At 52.2% G+C, this 22,627-nt stretch overlaps 1 protein-coding gene across 1 annotated transcript in view; it reads right to left on the reverse strand.

Annotated features, from left to right (window-relative positions):
- GNMT (glycine N-methyltransferase) overlaps positions 1-22,627 on the reverse strand; it is a 37,461-nt gene that overhangs the window by 10,647 nt on the left and 4,187 nt on the right. The window contains exons 2-3 of the mRNA XM_083175326.1: positions 4,260-4,387; positions 3,152-3,265 (exon numbers count right to left, since the gene is read on the reverse strand). Of these exons, the coding sequence (XP_083031452.1) occupies positions 3,152-3,265; positions 4,260-4,387 (242 nt within the window). The remainder of the gene's footprint in view (positions 1-3,151; positions 3,266-4,259; positions 4,388-22,627) is intronic.

Raw genomic sequence — 22,627 nt, forward strand, 5'->3', positions numbered from 1 at the left:
TCTCTGTGTGGGGCATATGTATAATGGACATCACGGTGTGGGGCATATGTATAATGGACATCACGGTGTGGGCATATGTATAATGGGCATCAGGGTGTGCGGCATATGTATAATGGGCATCACGGCGTGTGGCATATGTATAATGGAGCATCACGGTGTGGCATATGTATAATGGAGCATCACAGTGTGCGGCATATGTATAATGGGCATCACGGCGTGTGGCATATGTATAATGGGCATCACGGCGTGTGGCATATGTATAATGGAGTATCACGGTGTGTGGCATATGTATAATGGACATCACGGTGTGAGGCATATGTATAATGGGCATCACGGTGTGCGACATATGTATAATGGCATCAGGGTGTGCGGCATATGTATAATGGGCATCACGGTGTGCGGCATATGTATAATGGGCATCACGGTGTGTGACATATGTATAATGGAGCATCACGGTGTGTGGCATATGTATAATGGGCATCACGGTGTGGGGCATATGTATAATGGACATCACGGTGTGGGCATATGTATAATGGCATCAGGGTGTGCGGCATATGTATAATGGGCATCACGGTGTGAGGCATATGTGTAATGGGCATCACGGTGTGTGGCATATGTATAATGGGCATCACGGTGTGTGGCATATGTATAATGGGCATCACGGTGTGAGGCATATGTATAATGGCATCACGGTGTGTGGCATATGTATAATGGGCATCACGGTGTGCGGCATATGTATAATGGCATCAGGGTGTGCGGCATATGTATAATGGGCATCACGGTGTGAGGCATATGTATAATGGGCATCACGGTGTGAGGCATATGTATAATGGGCATCACGGTGTGCGGCATATGTATAATGGGCATCACGGTGTGCGGCATATGTATAATGGGCATCACGGTGTGCGGCATATGTATAATGGCATCAGGGTGTGCGGCATATGTATAATGGCATCAGGGTGTGCGGCATATCTATAATGGGCATCAGGGTGTGCGGCATATGTATAATGGGCATCACGGTGTGCGGCATATGTATAATGGCATCAGGATGTGTGGCATATGTATAATGGGCATCACGGTGTATGGCATATCTATAATGGGCATCACTGTCTCCTCCACCACTTTGTGACTCCCCTCCCTGCATCCCCTGCCACTCTGCATCCCCCCTCCTACCCTGCATCCTGTGCCACCATGCCCCCTCACACTCTGCGTCCTGTGCCACCCTGTGTAAGTCCTCACTCCCTTCGTTCTCAGCCACTCTGCATCTCCCCTCCCAGCATTCTACGGCACCCTCCATCCCCCCCTCCCTCCCTGCATCCTCTTCCACCCTGCCACTCTACTGTGTTGGGAGACCCCCTGTCACCCCCCCCCCCCCCCCCCATCTCTATCTCCCCAGCCCCACAGGCTGTAGAATAAACGCTGTACGCATGCGCCTATTCTGCAGCCTGAGGGGCTGGGGACATAGCCAGCAGCTAAGAGAGCCACTAGCCATGCCCTCACAGCGGCAAAAATTGGGCGTGTCCTTGTTGGAATAGGCCACACCCCCATATTGATAGGCCACACCCCCTAAAAATTCGGCCGCGCCTCTGGCGCGCAACAACACTCCCCCCCCCCCCTCTTGGGGCTGCTTCAAGATTTTTCCCGGGCTGGTTTTAATTCCCAATCCGCCCCTGGTTGGCGTCATTAGCGGGGTGGCGTTAACGGTGGTGGGGGACCATGAAACATTTTTTTTAAAAACATATTGGCCAATTTCACATTGTAATTTTATTTTAACATTGCTGTCTATGGGAAATCGGGTCCATCGCGTCTTTTAACATTACTGTCTATGGGAAATCGTGTCGGAAATCGGGTCCATCGTGTCTTTTAACATTACTGTCTATGGGAAATCGTGGGCATCGCGTCGCGGCTCCTTATAACGGCCACGACCGACGCGATGCCCACGATTTCGGGCGCAATGAAAAAATCGGCAGCCCGGATAACTCACAAGTACCGGTTACCTTTGTATTAGGGAGTGTGCTATAGAGATGTTACCTTTGTATTAGAGAGTTTGCTATAGAGAGGTTACCTTTGTATTAGGGAGTTTGCTATAGAGAGGTTACCTTTGTATTAGGGAGTGTGCTATAGAGAGGTTACCTTTGTATTAGAGAGTTTGCTATAGAGAGGTTACCTTTGTATTAGGGAGATTGCTATAGAAAGGTTACCTTTGTATTAGGGAGTGTGCTATAGAGAGGTTACCTTTGTATTAGGGAGTGTGCTATAGAGAGGTTACCTTTGTATTAGAGAGTTTGCTAGAGAGGTTACCTTTGTATTAGGGAGTTTGCTATAGAGAGGTTACCTTTGTATTAGAGAGCGTGCTATAGAGAGGTTACCTTTGTATTAGGGAGCGTGCTATAGAGAGGTTACCTTTGTATTAGAGAGCTTGCTATAGAGAGGTTACCTTTGTATTAGAGAGCTTGCTATAGAGAGGTTACCTTTGTATTAGGGAGCGTGCTATAGAGAGGTTACCTTTGTATTAGAGAGCTTGCTATAGAGAGGTTACCTTTGTATTAGGGAGCGTGCTATAGAGAGGTTACCTTTGTATTAGAGAGCTTGCTATAGAGAGGTTACCTTTGTATTAGGGAGTGTGCTATAGAGAGGTTACCTTTGTATTAGGGAGTGTGCTATAGAGAGGTTACCTTTGTATTAGGGAGTGTGCTATAGAGAGGTTACCTTTGTATTAGGGAGTGTGCTATAGAGAGGTTACCTTTGCATTAGGGAGTTTGCTATAGAGAGGTTACCTTTGCATTAGAGAGCGTGCTATAGAGAGGTTACCTTTGTATTAGGGAGTTTGCTATAGAGAGGTTACCTTTGTATTAGGGAGTTTGCTATAGAGAGGTTACCTTTGTATTAGGGAGTTTGCTATAGAGAGGTTACCTTTGTATTAGGGAGCGTGCTATAGAGAGGTTACCTTTGTATTAGGGAGTTTGCTATAGAGAGGTTACCTTTGTATTAGGGAGTTTGCTATAGAGAGGTTACCTTTGTATTAGGGAGTTTGCTATAGAGCGGTTACCTTTGTATTAGGGAGTTTGCTATAGAGAGGTTACCTTTGTATTAGGGAGTGTGCTATAGAGAGGTTACCTTTGTATTAGGGAGATTGCTATAGAGAGGTTACCTTTGAAGTCAGGAAGATGAGCGAATGAATTCCCTAGACATATCACAGCATCAAATCCCTTCCCCGGTGGTGAGATGTCCTGGTCCAGAGACAGCCAGTTCCCCTCCTCTATGACTGGGACATACAGAATGTTAGAGAGATACATCCCAAGCTATCTGCACAGACATTACACAGAACATCCCAGTCTATCTGCACAGACATTACATAGAACATCCCAATCTATCTGCACAGCCATTACATAGTACATCCCAGTCTATCTGCACAGACATTACATAGAACATCCCAATCTATCTGCACAGACATTACATAGAACATCCCAGTATATCTGCACAGACATTACATAGAACATCCCAATCTATCTGCACAGACATTACATAGAACATCCCAGTCTATCTGCACAGACATTACATAGAACATCCCAGTCTATCTGCACAGACATTATATAGAACATCCCAATCTATCTGCACAGACATTACATAGAACATCCCAATCTATCTGCACAGACATTACATAGAACATCCCAGTCTATCTGCACAGACATTACATAGAACATCCCAATCTATCTGCACAGACATTACATAGAACATCCCAGTCTATCTGCACAGACATTACATAGAACATCCCAATCTATCTGCACAGACATTACATAGAACATCCCAGTCTATCTGCACAGACATTACATAGAACATCCCAATCTATCTGCACAGACATTACATAGAACATCCCAATCTATCTGCACAGACATTACATAGAACATCCCAATCTATCTGCACAGACATTACATAGAACATCCCAATCTATCTGCACAGACATTACATAGAACATCCCAGTCTATCTGCACAGACATTACATAGAACATCCCAATTTATCTGCACAGACATTACATAGAACATCCCAGTCTATCTGCACAGACATTACATAGAACATCCCAGTCTATCTGCACAGACATTACATAGAACATCCCAGTCTATCTGCACAGACATTACATAGAACATCCCAATCTATCTGCACAGACATTACATAGTACATCCCAGTCTATCTGCACAGACATTACATAGAACATCCCAGCTCCTCCACGGCCTCACCGTCACCCTGTCTATGCTCTCACCCCATTTGTCAAATGCTGGCTCCTTTCTCCGGTTCCAGCGAGTTTTCAGAGCGTATTTCAGCATCTTATCGCTGGCGTCGACACTGACCACGGAGAATCCTTCCTCCACCAGCATCTCTGAGTCCACCCTGAGGGACATTACAGGGGCAATGAGAGACATGTCGGCTCTGCTGTTAGTAATGAGCACAAGCTGGGGTGAGTTACACACACACACACAGGTAGCAAGGCTGAGGAACGTCGGTCACTCCATCCAGTTTGCTATGGAGTAAAATAAAGGCTATGCCAGGAGGGCCGATGGCCGGAAGAGCTGGGCTGACAACTCTGACTTTTGGCAATGGCAAGGCTGATTTTTGGCCCAGGCCATCACTGGATACCATGGTGCTCAGATATGGCAGTCTGCCTACTAGGTATCCATCTGTGCATGCCGATTGGCCTCTTCAGACAGATTAAGGCAGGACCACTGTGTTCCTCTCCGCAGATGCAGCCATAATCATTAGCAGTGGGCTTCAGTGATGCAGCAATAGCCCCCCGCAATGACTTGGAGGCACTGGTTGGCTTGTGTATGGCTGTTCTCCAGAGGCTACTGCTACACCCTGGACTGGACCTGAATACTCATCTGTAGCTCCCATTATGCCTGCCCCCATTGAAAATGTCCCTCCCAAAATGGCCACTGCCTCAGAGGAGACAGTTATTAGGGATGCTAGAGAAGGAGGCCATTTTGAAAAACACATTTGCATTGGGGCAGGTGAGACAGACGAGCAGAATCCCTAACAAGACCAAGGGATATTCCAAGAGCATTTAGTGGTTGGGGAGGGGGTCTGTTTGCTGCCACGTTACAATATGAGATGAAGTCGTATTGTGACATATAAAGGGGCACCCCTACGTTGCGACACATTGCACCCACAATTTGCAGATAGTTAAATCGTCCTCTTTAGAAATGGTACACAACTGGGGAACAGGAGTTCTGAGTAGCAGTAGATCGTAAACTGAACAATACCCTCAAGTGGACTATTTATCAGGCTAAGATCAAGTTTAGTATCTGTTCTTATCAGTTGAGTCTGGACCGCCCCCTGGCAGAGAATAGAGAAAAGCAGTACCGCAGTATCTTGTTACTGAGCATGATGTGATTAATCCACCTCATGTTCTGGGCGAGTGCTGGGAATGGCTGAGTATCGATGCCCTGCTAGGGAGGGAATACCATTCTTTTCACTGGTAGGGAGGGGAGAAGCATCGGGCTTTGAGATGGGGCTCTTGTTCAGGGGTCTTTGCCTCTGTGGGAGAGTCACTCGAAAAGCCCGGTCTAGTATCCACTCCCAGGAAGAAGGGAAAAGCTGGGACCGAGTAGATTGCTCTCTGGTCCGGGGGTAACATGTCGCCCCCGGCCAGGGAGACAGCGAAAAGCCCAGCCCAGTACTCAATCCCTGGGAGAGGTGAAACGTCGGGACTGAGTAGGTGGTTTCTTCTTCCTCAGTTGGTCTATTTGGACCTCTGCGGGGGAGACTCACCGAAAAAGCCCGGTGGAGTATCCATTCCCATGCCGGGGGTGGGAAAGGGCCCACTGGTTGAGCGGAGAAACACTTGGTAGGAGGCTGACTGGCTGGCTGCCTGGAGTCCGAGGCTGCACTGTGCCCCCGGGGAAACTCGGGGGTGCTGAACCTGCACGGGTGATCCCCAAATCACCTGGCACAAGTAAGCACTTGCACTGCGCACTTCCCCCTCTAGGATAGGCTGCACGTCCTTACCTCGTCCTTTTGGATGGGGTAGGACAATTTTTCACACCCCCACCCCGGCCTTCTGGCTGGGGTCCTCTTTATTATTTATTTCTTTTCTTCTCCACGTTCGTGCACTTTTTCACGTTTTCTGTTTTCTGTAGTGTGTCACTTTTTTTGGGTTGTGTGGTCGTCCCTTACGGGCCTTCCATTTCCCCAATGTGCCAAAGCTCTCGCCTTTTGGGGAGAGCTGCGGTCCCCCCGAGGACGACCCGAGCCGCAAGGCGGAGGGAAGTCCACTGAGTGTCTCTCCAAACCTTAGGGTGCGGAGGACCCACCGTCCTAACCCTTCCGGGGGTTGAGGAATGAGGGTCTCTCTAAGCTTCGGCGAAGAGGACCCACCGTTCCCTATTTTCCCCTCTTCGGCCTTATGGTTGAGAGGGGTTAGGGGAAAAACGGGGCCCGTCTCCTTCGGGAGATAAGCCCACTCGATCGCACGGCCACTTTTGCACGTGTTTAGGCACAGCACTGGTGGTAGGGAGCACACCTCGGGCTCCTGAGTTTTTTCAAACTCATTTATCATTAGGACGTCAACTGCGGAGACAAAGTGTATTTCTAAATTGTTTATTACTGCAACACAACAACAAAAAAGTCACCAAAGTGATGCTACGGAGCGCTACGCAAAGAGTTTATTTACTGCTCTGCAGCGTGGGAAGGCCTCAGTTTGCCAGTTTGGGGCTTTAGATACGAGTTAATAACATGGGTTACATTTTGTCGGGGGCACAACTAACCTACTACTGTAGTATATTCTTGGATTGTGGGAGGAAACCAGAGTACCGGAAGGAAAACCAGGCAAGCACGGGGAGAATATACAAACTCCACACAGTTAGGGCCTTTGAACCCATGACCTCAGTGCTATGAGGCGGTAATGGTAACCATTACATCATCGGCACGGCAACGAATCTCACAATTCAACATTGAAGAACACTAATCCCCTTTTACAACTCTTTCCATAATCCTAACCAGCATTTACAACCTTAATCCCTGCAAACAATCACAATACTAATCCCGTCCTTGCAGATGGGAGCCGGACCCACCTGTTTGAGATGTTTATTTGGAGTTACATGGATCCTGAAATGCGTCCGTATATTGTTACATGGTGACTACTGATGCATCATTGCCTTGAGGGCATTAATACGCCAGGTATAAGGCTGGATTACAGAGGAGGGTGCTGCAGAACAGTCTCCAGAGGAAGGGCTGCAAACCACTGCAAAATTCAAATAGAGAAGCCATACCAACTGCCCCACCCTCAACACTGCCGGACTGGCTTACTGGCAGTTGGTGGGGTTCCCCATGGTGCTGCAGGCCCACCTCTGCAACTGCCAATGGTCTGGATGTATCTTCAGAGGTCGGCAACTCAAAATGCAGAAAGGGAAATGCAACTTTGCTCAACTCTAAGGGGCCCATTTATCATTCAATATTTGGCAGTATCACTGGAATGTATCAGGAATCTCCAATCCCTGCTGTGATCCCTCCTGTACTGTAGGTTACTATGGGGGATGCGAAGCTGCCCGATGTATCAACATCGGGCAGCAGCGCATCGCCGAGCTACTGCCATTCTGAGATAGCGATAGCCCATTGTGTCCGGGGAAGTTCGGTCAGTGGGTTCGGCAGGGGGGTTATCGCTAACCGCGCATGCGCAGACCCCTCGGCGCCCAGCTCAGCACATTGCAGGGACGGGCTCCTTTCGGGGCCCTGTCCCTTCATGGCAGAGATGATACATCCCGCCGTTAGAATCGCATTGTAAATGCGATCCGTGATAAATGGGCCCTTAAACGAGGCCCCAGAGTTCATAAAGAGCGCCTTCTTCTAAATCAGTACACAGAGAGTAGCACTGATGTTATTTATAGTGGACAGTGGCGGAACTACCGAGGGTGCAGGGGGTGCAGCTGCTATGGGGCCCGGTAGCTGGGGGGCCCGGACCCCAAGCACTCCCCTGCACCGTGACCAGTACTATAATATTATCCCTTAAAAGAGCCGCCGCAACTGCCATTTAAGCAGCTTGCGCTGGGCTTGGCTGTGCTGGGGGAGAAGCCGGGCAGGCTGGCTGGTGCGGAGGCGGATGAATGATGACGCCGCCGTGCCCTTTGACTAGCGAGATGATACTGTCATCATCTCGCGAGTTCGTGCGCACGGCAGCTGCTACTCGTGTGAGCCCCATCCGCGCGGTCCTGCATGGGAGGGAGAGAATTCCGGAAGCCTAGGCAGGAGGCCACGCACCCACAGGACCAAGCGGACACACGCTGCCACGAGTAATCCAGAGTCAGGCAATGAGGGCGGCCGATGGAGGGAGGACTCCTGCTGCTGCTGCATCATCATCATCATATAATATCGCTGGTGAGCTCAGCTATCTGTTCATTGGGGGGGGGGGGGGGGCTCATGTCTGACTGTGCTCACTTGTTCATAAATTAGAATGTACTCACACAAATAATAAGCTTATAGCACCTGTCTATGGAGATATTTCGCTTTACATCAAAAGTGGCCTATGATTAAATCCCAACTCTGCCAACAACAATATGGCAATATATTGGGTAATATGAGGATCACACTAAGATTGCCAATAAATATCTCCTGAATCAATACCTGCATTAGACGCCTATTTTGAACTACAGATGTAGCGGGGCTTATCCTTGCTGGCGATCCGCCAGCAGCATGCTGCTGGCGGATCGCCAGCAACACGGCGCCTCTATCTGACTGAGACACGCGTGCGTCCCCCACGCACGCGCGTCTCAGTATCCGGGCGGCGAGGCGGACGCAATACTGTCCGCCTCCCGCTCGACAGGGCTGGGGGGGGAGCTCTGGCCACTGTGGGGGGGGGGGGGGGGGTGTGCAGACGCCCGGTGTGGGCACCGGGCGACCGAGGGCAGCACCGTCGGAAGGGGACGCGCGCGCGCGTCCCCTTCCGGCATACAGATGGCGGCGGGGCAGGGGATGGCGATGTCATCGCCATCCCCTGCAAAGATGAATCCCGCTACATCTGTATTCTATATTTTTGCAAAGCAATCTTAATATATAATTTATTATTTAATGTATTTGTCTGCATACATTTTCATTATTTCACTTATTAAAAACTGACTGATTTGAAGCTATTTACCTAAGAGCTGCTGATTTGTGAGACTGACTGTGGGCACTGCGGTTGTCGCATAATGTGTAATGGCGGGCACTGCGGTGTGTCGCATAATGTGTAATAGCGGGCACTGCGGTGTGTCGCATAATGTGTAATGGCGGGCACTGCGGTGGGTTGCATAATGTGTAATGGCGGGCACTGCGGTGGGTTGCATAATGTGTAATGGCGGGCACTGCAGTGTCTCGCATAATGTGTAATGGCGGGCACTGCGGTGGGTTGCATAGTGTGTAATGGCGGGCACTGCGGTGGGTTGCATAATGTGTAATGGCGGGCACTGCAGTGTGTCGCATAATGTGTAATGGCGGGCACTGCGATGTGTCGCATAATGTGTAATGGCGGGCACTGCGGTGTGTCGCATAATGTGTAATGGCGGGCACTGCGATGTGTCGCATAATGTGTAATGGTCGGCACTGCAGTGTGTCGCATAATGTGTAATGGCGGGCACTGCGGTGTGTCACATAATGTGTAATAGGCATTGGGGTGGATTGCATAATGTGTAATGGCGGGCACTGCGGTGTGTTGCATAATGTGTAATGGAAATTGCGATGTGTCGCATAATGTGTAATAGTGGTGGTGGTGGGGGGCCCCATTATAAATTTTGCTATGGGGCCCACAAAGTTCTAGTTACGCCTCTGATAGTGGAACATGCACCTTATATACAAGCAGGGCCGGTGCTGGGGTGTTCAGTGCCCGCACCCCGCCGCAAACGATATAGTTGCAACCTCCGTCCCATGCGTAATAAAGAGACCGTGCTCGCTGAGATGCGAGCAGCAAAGGGGGGTGTGGTCTCACACGTATTATCACCAGTTATTTATATAGCGCATGCATATTCCATAGCGCTGTGCAGAGATGGGGCGTGGCCACATACATATTACACCACATAGTCCCTTATTCACAGGGTATGGGTCATTGAGTCGACCCAATTTAGGTCGACGTACACTGAAGGTTGACACCTGAAATTGGTCAACACAAGCATTAGTTTGACAATAGCAAGGTCAACATTTAAAAGGTCGACATCTGTTTATCACCATTTTATTATCACAAATGTCGACATGGACACTGTCTAAGTGTATAGCGTCCCCTCGCATGGCTCGCTGCGCTCGGCGCACTATTTTATTCTCCCTCCACCCCGTAGTGGATGGTAGGGCATGAAATACCGCCTGTCGGCACATGTCATGTTGACATTGACTGTTGACTGTTGACCTTCCAACCAGTGGCGTAGCTACGTTTTGGGCACCCCCCCGCCGTTAGGGGGGGGGGCGCCCTCCCTCCGTCGCCGCCCCGCCGAGCACCCCTACCCCGCCGCCCCTGCAAACCCCCCCTCAATCCCCCACAGCCTTACCTATCGCGCTGGTCCCGGCGTCTCCGTTCTTCTGCTGAGGACCACCAGAAAATGGCCGCCCCCATACAGCAGACAGTTTCAGAGAACTGTGTGCTATATGGGGGCGGCCATTTTGTGGTGGTCCTCAGTAGAAGAACGGAGCCGCCGGGACCAGCGCAATAGGTAAGTGACAGTCTGCGGGGGATTGGGGGGGGGGGTTAACTATAGCACCGCAGCCCCCGGCGCCCCCACATGCACAGCGCCCCCCGCGGTGGCGGGGGCTGCGGTGCTATAGTTACGCCCCTGCTTCCAACCCTGTCAACCTTAGTCATGTAGACCTATTTCTGTTGCAGACCTGAGTCAGTGGACGGCACCAACGCATGTCGACGTAAATAGGGTAGATCTAGTGACCGTCTCCCGTTCACGGTACAGTAGGGGCAGCTGAGTGCCGGCTCCGCACACGTGGAACTAAATATATGTGGAATAAAATATATCCTGTTATGGTGATTTATTTTTCCTCAGTGTGTGCAGGGAATTTCCATACAGTAGAACATGACACGTAAGTAACACACATACAGTAACTATAAGTGGGCAAATAATTGGTATAAAACGGAGAAATAAACCGACAAACGAGGAAAGGAAGAAATCAGTGGCATCACTAATGCTGGAGCCACACACAGCGTTTTAGCGGGTCCCGTTCAGCATCTCCTACACGTTCGCCCATGAGACTGCAACCGCCGGGTCCTACCGCAGCATGCTGCGTTTTGGCTGGATGGCGGGACGACCGGATTTCAAGGTGAACAATACATTTAATTGTATACGTTCACACAATGCAGCCGTGGAAGTTACAGTGGTGGTAGAGTCTGGGTCAGGGTTGCCTACCTTCCCGGAATGGCCGGGAGGGTCCCGGAAATCGGGTCTCCCTCCCGGTCCCCCGGAAATGGTTGCAAACCTCCCGCATATCCCCCCAGCTCCCGCGATGTGTCCCTCGGCGGGGGGGGTCCACAGTGAAATGCCGCGATCGCGGCATTTTAGCCCAGCTCCCCGCAGTGCAATGACCGAAATACCGGCATTGCACGGCGGAGGGCGGGGCTAAAATGCCGTGACGCTGTAGACATGCCCCCAACAGGGCATCATCTGTGTGGCCACGCCCCCGGACCACCTCTTTTTCCAGTCCTGGAAATGGCCCCGCCCCCCTGCCTGACAGAGCCGGCAACTATGGTCTGGGTCCCCCAGCAGCGGCGGCCCGGGACTCCTGTCATCGTCAGTGGTGGTCTGGGGCCCCCATTATAAACCAGCGTCTGCACGGGGTCCCATGTTCGGCATGTGCACAGCTGCATTTCTGCCCATTTGTATGCCCAGTACGTACGGCCACTGTTCGCCAGGTGCACAGCGGGCGGGGAGGGTGGGGCGGCGGTGGATAGTCACGCCCATCGGAACAGCCAGTCACATCACCGGATATCAACTGCCCGCCCATTACCTCTCGAGGGTACACACAAATCTACGATATGCGTGCACTCACATCATTTGATGGTCGGCAACCATCGAATGATGTGGGAGTTTCCCCCTGGCCTGCGAATGCTTGTTTATGTTAAAAATCAATTCGCAGCCAGTGTCTACGAATGTGGCGTGCTGGGGGGGGGGGGCAGGCAGACCAGCAGTCACAGTGCGGCATCTGTGGTACTCTCAAAGCTGCGAATTCGACCTTGCCATTGTCGACCTTTCAACCTTAGCCAGGTTGTCCTACTTCAGGCCTTCAGAGGTCGCTCTTCTGCTGCCGGGGGGTTCTCAAAGCCCCTCCCACTTGAATTTGCTAACAGGAGTACAAAACCAAGTGGGGAACAAGGATACAAAGACTTGGCCATAGTAGAAGACGCATCTCCATAAAGGCCCCGCTCATATCTCAGTGTGCAGATTTTTGGGGGCCATTTATCAAACTATATTTGCGCACGCACGTTTTCGGGGTTCAGCCACAAATATTAACTATCTCCTAAATGTATCAAAGGGGGACCGGCAGCAGGGATCCTCCCTGCAGCACTGCCGGTCGCATCCCCCATAGGTTTCTATGGGGGATGCGAAGCTGCCCGATGTATCAACATCGGATAGCCCGGCATCGCAGCCCTGGGCTATCGCCATTCTGATATGGCGATAGCCCATTGTAGCCTATGGCTACACTTCGCACTGCCCTGCTCGGGCAGTGCGGTCAGAGAGGTCGGCGGGGGTCAGCGCATAACCGCGCATGCGCTGACCTCCCAGCTTCCGGGTTAGGGCTTCGCAGGGACGGGCTCCTATCGGAGCCCTGTCCCTGCACCTTTAAAAATGATACATTGCCCCGATATGATCGCATTTTAAAATGCGATCCTGGCCGGTAATATTCCGCCCAGATCTCATTGTAAAATACGATCTTGATAAATGCGCCCCTTTGAATGCAGGAAATAATGTTCACTCCAAATTGTTTGACAGGAGACCCATCCCCAGAGAAGTACAGTTGGAGGAGGGTAGGTGTGAGGGTGTAGCAATGTGAGTAGTACAGGTGTGAGTAGTACAGGTGGTAGTAGGGGAGGTGTGAGGGTGTACCAGTGTGAGTAGTACAGTTGGGAGTAGGGGAGGTGTGAGGGTGTACCAGTGTGAGTAGTACAGGTGGGAGTAGGGGAGGTGTGAGGGTGTACCAGTGTGAGTAGTACAGGTGGGAGTATGGGAGGTGTGAGGGTGCACCAGTGTGAGTAGTACAGGTGGAGTATGGGAGGTGTGAGGGTGCACCAGTGTGAGTAGTACAGGTGGCAGTAGGGGAGGTGTGAGGGTGTACCAGTGTGAGTAGTACAGGTGGGAGTAGGGGAGGTGTGAGGGTGTACCAGTGTGAGTAGTACAAGTGGGAGTAGGGGAGGTGTGAGGGTGTACCAGTGTGAGTAGTACAAGTGGGAGTAGGGGAGGTGTGAGGGTGTACCAGTGTGAGTAGGGGAGGTGTGAGGGTGTACCAGTGTGAGTAGTACAGGTGGGAGTAGGGGAGGTGTGAGGGTGTACCAGTGTGAGTAGTACAGGTGGGAGTAGGGGAGGTGTGAGGGTGTACCAGTGTGAGTAGTACAGGTGGGAGTAGGGGAGGTCTGAGGGTGTACCAGTGTGAGTATTACAGGTGGGAGTAGGGGAGGTGTGAGGGTGTAGCAATGTGAGTAGTACAGGTGTGAGTAGTACAGGTGGTAGTAGGGGAGGTGTGAGGGTGTACCAGTGTGAGTAGTACAGGTGGGAGAAGGGGAGGTGTGAGGGTGTACCAGTGTGAGTAGGGGGAGGTGGGAGTAGGGGAGGTGTGAGGGTGTACCAGTGTGAGTAGTACAGGTGGTAGTAGGGGAGGTGTGAGGGTATACCAGTGGAGTAGTATAGGTGGGAGTAGGGGAGGTGTGAGGGTGTACCAGTGTGAGTAGTACAGGTGGGAGTAGGGGAGGTGTGAGGGTGTACCAGTGTGAGTAGTACAGGTGGGAGTAAGGGAGGTGTGAGGGTGTACCAGTGTGAGTAGGACAGGTGGGAGTAGTGGAGGTGTGAGGGTGTACAAGTGTGAGTAGTACAGGTGGGAGTAGACGGAGGTGTGAGGGTGTACCAGTGTGAGAAGTACAGGTGGGAGTAGCGGAGGTGTGAGGGTGCATTAGTGTGAGTAGTACAGGTGGGTGTACGGGAGGTGTGAGGGTGTACCAGTGTGAGTAGTACAGGTATCAGTAGGGGGAGGTGTGAGTGTGTACCAGTGTGTGTAGTACAGGTGGGAGTAGGGTAGGTGTGAGGGTGTACTAGTGTGAGTAGTACAGGTAGGACTAGGGGAGGTGTGAGGGTGTACCAGTGAGTGTAGTACAGGTGGGAGAAGGGGAGGTGTGAGGGTGTACCAGTGTGAGTAGTACAGGTGGGAGTAGTGGAGGTGTGAGGGTGTATTAGTGTGAGTAGTACAGGTGGGAGTAGGGTAGGTGTGAGGGTGTACCAGTGTGAGTAGTACAGGTGGGAGTAGGGGAGGTGTGAGGGTGTTCCAGTGTGAGTAGTACAGGTGGGAGTAGTGGAGGTGTGAGGGTGTACCAGTGTGAGTAGTACAGGTGGGAGTAGGGGAGGTGTGAGGGTGTACCAGTGTGAGTAGTACAGGTGGGAGTAGGGGAGGTGTGAGGGTGTACCAGTGTGAGTAGTACAGGTGGGAGTAGGGTAGGTGTGAGGGTTGTACCAGTGTGAGTAGTACAGGTGGGAGTAGGGGAGGTGTGAGGGTGTACCAGTGTGAGTAGTACAGGTGGGAGGAGGGGAGGTGTGAGGGTTTACCAGTGTGAGCAGTACAGGTGGGAGGAGGGTAGGTGTGAGGGTGTACCAGTGTGAGCAGTACAGGTGGGAGTAGTGGAGGTGTGAGGGTGTATTAGTGTGAGTAGTACAGGTGGGAGTAGGGTAGGTGTGAGGGTGTATTAGTGTGAGTAGTACAGGTGGGAGTAGGGGAGGTGTGAGGGTGTACCAGTGTGAGTAGTACAGGTGGGAGTAGGGGAGGTGTGAGGGTGTACCAGTGTGAGTAGTACAGGTGGGAGTAGGGGAGGTGTGAGGGTGTACCAGTGTGAGTAGTACAGATGGGAGTAGGGGAGGTGTGAGGGTGTACCAGTGTGAGTAGTACAGGTGGGAGTAGGGGAGGTGTGAGGGTGTACCAGTGTGAGTAGTACAGGTGGGAGTAGGGGAGGTGTGAGGGTGTACCAGTGTGAGTAGGACAGGTGGGAGTAGTGGAGGTGTGAGGGTGTACAAGTGTGAGTAGTACAGGTGGGAGTAGACGGAGGTGTGAGGGTGTACCAGTGTGAGAAGTACAGGTGGGAGTAGCGGAGGTGTGAGGGTGTATTAGTGTGAGTAGTACAGGTGGGTGTACGGGAGGTGTGAGGGTGTACTAGTGTGAGTAGTACAGGTAGGACTAGGGGAGGTGTGAGGGTGTACCAGTGATTGTAGTACAGGTGGGAGTAGGGGAGGTGTGAGGGTGTACCAGTGTGAGTAGTACAGGTGGGAGTAGTGGAGGTGTGAGGGTGTATTAGTGTGAGTAGTACAGGTGGGAGTAGGGTAGGTGTGAGGGTGTACCAGTGTGAGTAGTACAGGTGGGAGTAGGGGAGGTGTGAGGGTGTACCAGTGTGAGTAGTACAGGTGGGAGTAGTGGAGGTGTGAGGGTGTACCAGTGTGAGTAGTACAGGTGGGAGTAGGGGAGGTGTGAGGGTGTACCAGTGTGAGTAGTACAGGTGGGAGTAGGGGAGGTGTGAGGGTGTACCAGTGTGAGTAGTACAGGTGGGAGTAGGGTAGGTGTGAGGGTGTACCAGTGTGAGTAGTACAGGTGGGAGTAGGGGAGGTGTGAGGGTGTACCAGTGTGAGTAGTACAGGTGGGAGTAGGGGAGGTGTGAGGGTGTACCAGTGTGAGTAGTACAGGTGGGAGTAGGGGAGGTGTGAGGGTGTACCAGTGTGAGTAGTACAGGTGGGAGTAGGGTAGGTGTGAGGGTGTACCAGTGTGAGTAGTACAGGTGGGAGTAGGGGAGGTGTGAGGGTGTACCAGTGTGAGTAGTACAGGTGGGAGTAGGGGAGGTGTGAGGGTGTACCAGTGTGAGTAGTACAGGTGGGAGTAGGGGAGGTGTGAGGGTGTACCAGTGTGAGTAGTACAGGTGGGAGTAGGGGAGGTGTGAGGGTGTATTAGTGTGAGTAGTACAGGTGGGAGTAGGGTAGGTGTGAGGGTGTACCAGTGTGAATAGCATACTGTAGGTACTTCTGCCAGTAGCATGTAGTGACTATGTGGTGAACCAGAGTTAGAATTCTAGGGTCTGGTTTAGTGCCTTGTGTTCCGTACAGTAAGAGGACAGGCAATTATCAGAGAACAAAGTCAGGGTCAAAGCCGAAGGGTTCAGTATACTGGGAGTCAGCCCAGAGTATAATAGAAAATGCTAGACATTGGCTTCTGGGCACAGTTATCTGATTATTGCATAACCCCAGTCAATACAGACGTCTCTGTTTGGGTGCATCAACCTTTGAAACCCAGAGGGCACTGCCACAGCTGCCCCCAGTGGGACCCTGCCAAATGCTGCCAGTAACAGAGACACATTCAGACCTGCACTACAAGTAGGATTATTATTATTATTATTAATATTATTTTATTTATAAGGCGCCACAAGTGTTTCGCAGCGCCATACAAAGGAACAATACAGGGAGACAAAACTTGGCATAACATTGAATAAATAACAAAAATACAGTACAAATAAAGAGCGCCACAGTTCAATACACATTACAGCTTGGATATAAGTAGTGAGGACCCAATCAACATACAACTAGAGGCTTGAGGCCAATGATGGAGATGAGTATGCAGACGAAGATGGTCACTGAGTGTTGGAGTATAGGAGAGCTGTGAGTGACGATGTGAAGAGAAGTGGGCTTTGACAACAGGAGGGAAGAGGGCCCTGCTCAGAGGAGTTTACAATCTAGTAGGAAGGGGAGACAGACAGATTACAAGAGGTGCAAGCGAGGGGGTGGTGGTTAGATAGCAGGATGTAAACAGGCAAGGGGTCGGAGAACCAGCTGGTTTATGCAGTGGAAGGGAACGCTTTGATGAATAGGTGAGTTTTCAGTGCACGATTGAAGCTTTGCAAGGTCGGGGAGAGTCTAATGGAGCGAGGTCTAGGATGCCAGAGACTGATGTGGCAGGGGTTGGTGCCATGTGTTTGTGCACGTGGGGAACTTGATGTTCTGTGTGGTTCATTTACATGGAGGTTTTTTTATATCCCAAAATACAATGCTAATGTTTCAGGGCGGTTCAGCCTCTACATGTACTTACCTATACAATAGTGAAAGATAGGGAGGGACAACAAGCAGACATAACATAGCACCAAATGCCTATACTTACTACAATAATACACTTTAGAATGCCGGTTACTAGAGAGACAATAGGATGCATTATTCAGTGACATGTCTCCTATACACAACCTAACAGACCCTTTGTGACTTGAAAACATCCAATAATCTCTGTTTTAGGGCATCTATATTTACGTCATCGAAAGAATAGATAGATCGGCGCATCAGTGGCAGAGGAGAGGGAGTCAGATCAGTGTATCAGTGGCAGAGGAGAGGAAGTCAGATCAGTGTATCAGTGGCAAAGGAGAGGGAGTCAGCTCAGTGTATCAGTGGCAGAGGAGAGGGAGTCAGATCAGTGTATCAGTGGCAGAGGAGAGGGAGTCAGATCAGTGTATCAGTGGCAGAGGAGAGGGAGTCAGATCAGTGTATCAGTGGCAGAGGAGAGGGAGTCAGATCAGTGTATCAGTGGCAGAGGAGAGGGAGTCAGATCAGTGTATCAGTGGCAGAGGAGAGGGAGTCAGATCAGTGTATCAGTGGCAGAGGAGAGGGAGTCAGATCAGTGTATCAGTGGCAGAGGAGAGGGAGTCAGATCAGTGTATCAGTGGCAGAGGAGAGGGAGTCAGATCAGTGTATCAGTGGCAGAGGAGAGGGAGTCAGATCAGTGTATCAGTGGCAGAGGAGAGGGAGTCAGATCAGTGTATCAGTGGCAGAGGAGGGAGTCAGATCAGTGTATTAGTGGTAGAGGAGGAAGTCAGAGCAGTATATCAGTGGCAGAGGAGAGGAAGTCAGATCAGTGTATCAGTGGCAGAGGAGGGAGTCAGATCAGTGTATCAGTGGCAGAGGAGGAAGTCAGAGCAGTGTATCAGTGGCAGAGGAGAGGAAGTCAGATCAATGTATCAGTGGCAAAGGAGAGGGAGTCAGCTCAGTGTATCAGTGGCAGAGGAGAGGGAGTCAGATCAGTGTATCAGTGGCAGAGGAGAGGGAGTCAGATCAGTGTATCAGTGGCAGAGGAGAGGGAGTCAGATCAGTGTATCAGTGGCAGAGGAGAGGGAGTCAGATCAGTATCAGTGGCAGAGGAGAGGGAGTCAGATCAGTGTATCAGTGGCAGAGGAGGGAGTCAGATCAGTGTATTAGTGGTAGAGGAGGAAGTCAGAGCAGTATATCAGTGGCAGAGGAGAGGAAGTCAGATCAGTGTATTAGTGGCAGAGGAGGGAGTCAGATCAGTGTATCAGTGGCAGAGGAGGAAGTCAGAGCAGTGTATCAGTGGCAGAGGAGAGGAAGTCAGATCAATGTATCAGTGGCAGAGGAGAGGGAGTCAGATCAGTGTATCAGTGGCAGAGGAGAGGAAGTCAGATCAGTGTATCAGTGGCAGAGGAGAGGGAGTCAGATCAGTGTATCAGTGGCAGAGGAGAGGGAGTCAGATCAGTGTGTCAGTGGCAGAGAAGAGGGAGCCAGATCAGTGTATCAGTGGCAGAGGAGAGGGAGCCAGATCAGTGTATCAGTGGCAGAGGAGAGGGAGCCAGATCAGTGTATCAGTGGCAGAGGAGAGGAAGTCAGATCAGTGTATCAGTGGCAGAGGAGGGAGTCAGAGCAGTGTATCAGTGGCAGAGGAGAGGGAGTCAGCTCAGTGTATCAGTGGCAGAGGAGAGGGAGTCAGCTCAGTGTATCAGTGGCAGAGGAGAGGGAGTCAGCTCAGTGTATTAGTGGCAGAGGAGAGGGAGTCAGATCAGTGTATCAGTGGCAGATGAGAGAGTCAGCTCAGTGTATCAGTGGCAGCGGAGAAAGTCAGCTCAGTGTATCAGTGGCAGAGGAGAGGAAGTCAGATCAGTGTATCGGTGGCAGAGGAGAGGAAGTCAGATCAGTGTATCAGTGGCAGAGGAGAGGAAGTCAGATCAGTGTATCAGTGGCAGAGGAGAGGAAGTCAGATCAGTGTATCAGTGGCAGAGGAGAGGAAGTCAGATCAGTGTATCAGTGGCAGAGGAGAGGAAGTCAGAGCAGTGTATCAGTGGCAGAGGAGGGAGTCAGAGCAGTGTATCAGTGGCAGAGGAGAGGAAGTCAGATCAGTGTATCAGTGGCAGAGGAGGGAGTCAGATCAGTGTATCAGTGGCAGAGGAGAGGAAGTCAGAGCAGTGTATCAGTGGCAGAGGAGGGAGTCAGAGCAGTATATCAGTGGCAGAGGAGAGGAAGTCAGATCAGTGTATCAGTGGCAGAGGAGAGGAAGTCAGATCAGTGTATCAGTGGCAGAGGAGAGGAAGTCAGATCAGTGTATCAGTGGCAGAGGAGAGGAAGTCAGATCAGTGTATCAGTGGCAGAGGAGAGGAAGTCAGAGCAGTGTATCAGTGGCAGAGGAGGGAGTCAGAGCAGTGTATCAGTGGCAGAGGAGAGGAAGTCAGATCAGTGTATCAGTGGCAGAGGAGGGAGTCAGAGCAGTGTATCAGTGGCAGAGGAGAGGAAGTCAGAGCCGTGTATCAGTGGCAGAGGAGGGAGTCAGAGCAGTATATCAGTGGCAGAGGAGAGGAAGTCAGATCAGTGTATCAGTGGCAGAGGAGGGAGTCAGATCAGTGTATCAGTGGCAGAGGAGGGAGTCAGATCAGTGTATTAGTGGCAGAGGAGGGAGTCAGATCAGTGTATCAGTGGCAGAGGAGAGGAAGTCAGAGCAGTGTATCAGTGGCAGAGGAGGGAGTCAGAGCAGTGTATCAGTGGCAGAGGAGAGGAAGTCAGATCAGTGTATCAGTGGCAGAGGAGGGAGTCAGATCAGTGTATCAGTGGCAGAGGAGAGGAAGTCAGAGCAGTGTATCAGTGGCAGAGGAGGGAGTCAGAGCAGTATATCAGTGGCAGAGGAGAGGAAGTCAGATCAGTGTATCAGTGGCAGAGGAGAGGAAGTCAGATCAGTGTATCAGTGGCAGAGGAGAGGAAGTCAGATCAGTGTATCAGTGGCAGAGGAGAGGAAGTCAGATCAGTGTATCAGTGGCAGAGGAGAGGAAGTCAGAGCAGTGTATCAGTGGCAGAGGAGGGAGTCAGAGCAGTGTATCAGTGGCAGAGGAGAGGAAGTCAGATCAGTGTATCAGTGGCAGAGGAGGGAGTCAGATCAGTGTATCAGTGGCAGAGGAGAGGAAGTCAGAGCAGTGTATCAGTGGCAGAGGAGGGAGTCAGAGCAGTATATCAGTGGCAGAGGAGAGGAAGTCAGATCAGTGTATCAGTGGCAGAGGAGGGAGTCAGATCAGTGTATCAGTGGCAGAGGAGGGAGTCAGATCAGTGTATTAGTGGCAGAGGAGGGAGTCAGATCAGTGTATCAGTGGCAGAGGAGAGGGCACACTCTGAGGGAGCGGTGGGTGGTCTGCTCGTGCCTGGCCCCGCCTCCAGCTGCAATAGCGTCCTGCAACAGCATTGGAGATTTGCGAATGCCTCTGCCTGATTAACAAGCGTTTGAGGGCAGGGATGAGTGGCACTGCTGAAAACAGGGGGGTGTTGCCCACATTTTCAAGGAGTAGCCAGGCCAAGGACTGTGCCATGCGGTTCAGTTTCCTTGGCATCATGAGCCGCACTGGGACAGACAGCCTGAGTAAGGTTAGACTTACTCAGGCTGCAGTTGCAGAAGAGAACCCTCTAGAACTGCGATCGCACATGCAGACAGGGGGTGGTATCCGCCTCCTCCAGCACTGACATTGCCTCTCATATCCAGTCCATAGTGCACACAGTGGGAATGTTCCAGCTTCAGCACAGGTGTATCAATAACACGGACTGAGGGGATCATCAAGCTACATGCTCTCGTGCAACTGGAACTGGACTATGGGGGGTGATTCAACATAGATTGGCCCCGTTCCGATGGTGGTGGTGTCTGCACATGCGTGTATTTGCGTATGTGCAGACCCCCTGTGCGAACGCCGATCACACTCGCTGGGGCATTCGCACGGGTAGGGTGAGGAAGGGGGGTGGAGACTGGCCTGGAGCAGGGGAACACCCAGAATTTTATGGAAATCCACATGAAACCGCTGGGTGTTCCCATGGGAACACAGGCTGGCCAATGCCTGCTCGGGGCGGGCAGCTGATGTCACATGATGCCCCGCCCCCTCTAAAAAAAAAGTCACTTTAGACTGACTGTTATTTCTGAAGGCAGGAGAGAAAGCATCCAATGGCAGCACAGGGATTCAGGCAGCGGGTGGGGGCGTTCGGCGGAGCGGCGTTAAGGTGCGAATGTATGCTGCCCAGCGAGCCAAGCTGAATCAGGTCCTATGAGTGAGCCATGAACTGCAGGTCTGGGAAACACTGGTGTAGGGGATCAGAGTGAGTGTATTAGTGACAGGGAATGGTGGGGGGTTGTGTATTTGTGAGCGGGGGAGGGGGGGGGCCTCGTTCCGATGTTTGGGTCTCAGCGCATGTGCAGGTCCCCTGTGTGAACGGTGATGACTTGTATAGTTGCTGACAAAGTCTACAGTCAAAATGTGGACATGAGGTTTACCTTTTTTTTTTTTTCGTCCCGAATGTCAACATGGACACCGTCACGGTGAGGGAGCAGGAGACCGGCGACAGGACGGGGTGAGGGAGCAGGGGACCGGCGACAGGACGGGGTGAGGGAGCAGGGGGACCGGCGACAGGACGGGGTGAGGGAGCAGGGGACCGGCGACAGGACGGGGTGAGGGAGCAGGGGACCGGCGACAGGACGGGGTGAGGGGGCAGGGGACCGGCGACAGGAGGGGGTGAGGGGGCAGGGGACCGGCGACAGGACGGGGTGAGGGAGCAGGGGATCGGGGACAGGACGGGGTGAGGGGGCAGGGACCGGCGACAGGACGGGGTGAGGGAGCAGGGGATCGGGGACAGGACGGGGTGAGGGAGCAGGGGACCGGCGACAGGACGGGGTGAGGGAGCAGGGGATCGGGGACAGGACGGGGTGAGGGAGCAGGGGATCGGGGACAGGACGGGGTGAGGGAGCAGGGGATCGGGGACAGGACGGGGTGAGGGAGCAGGGGATCGGGGACAGGACGGGGTGAGGGAGCAGGGGACCGGGGACAGGACGGGGTGAGGGAGCAGGGGACCGGGGACAGGACGGGGTGAGGGAGCAGGGGACCGGCGACAGGACGGGGTGAGGGAGCAGGGGACCGGCGACAGGACGGGGTGAGGGAGCAGGGGACCGGCGACAGGACGGGGTGAGGGAGCAGGGGACCAGCGACAGGACGGGGTGAGGGAGCAGGGGACCAGCAACAGGACGGGGTGAGGGAGCAGGGGACCGGGGACAGGACGGGGTGAGGGAGCAGGGGACCGGCGACAGGACGGGGTGAGGGAGCAGGGGACCAGCGACAGGACGAGGTGAGGGATCAGAAACTGTTAATAAATAAATAAGGGG

Source organism: Crinia signifera, chromosome 3 (genome assembly GCF_055691185.1).
Source record: "Crinia signifera chromosome 3, ASM5569118v1, whole genome shotgun sequence".
Taxonomy (NCBI): Eukaryota; Metazoa; Chordata; class Amphibia; order Anura; family Myobatrachidae; genus Crinia; species Crinia signifera.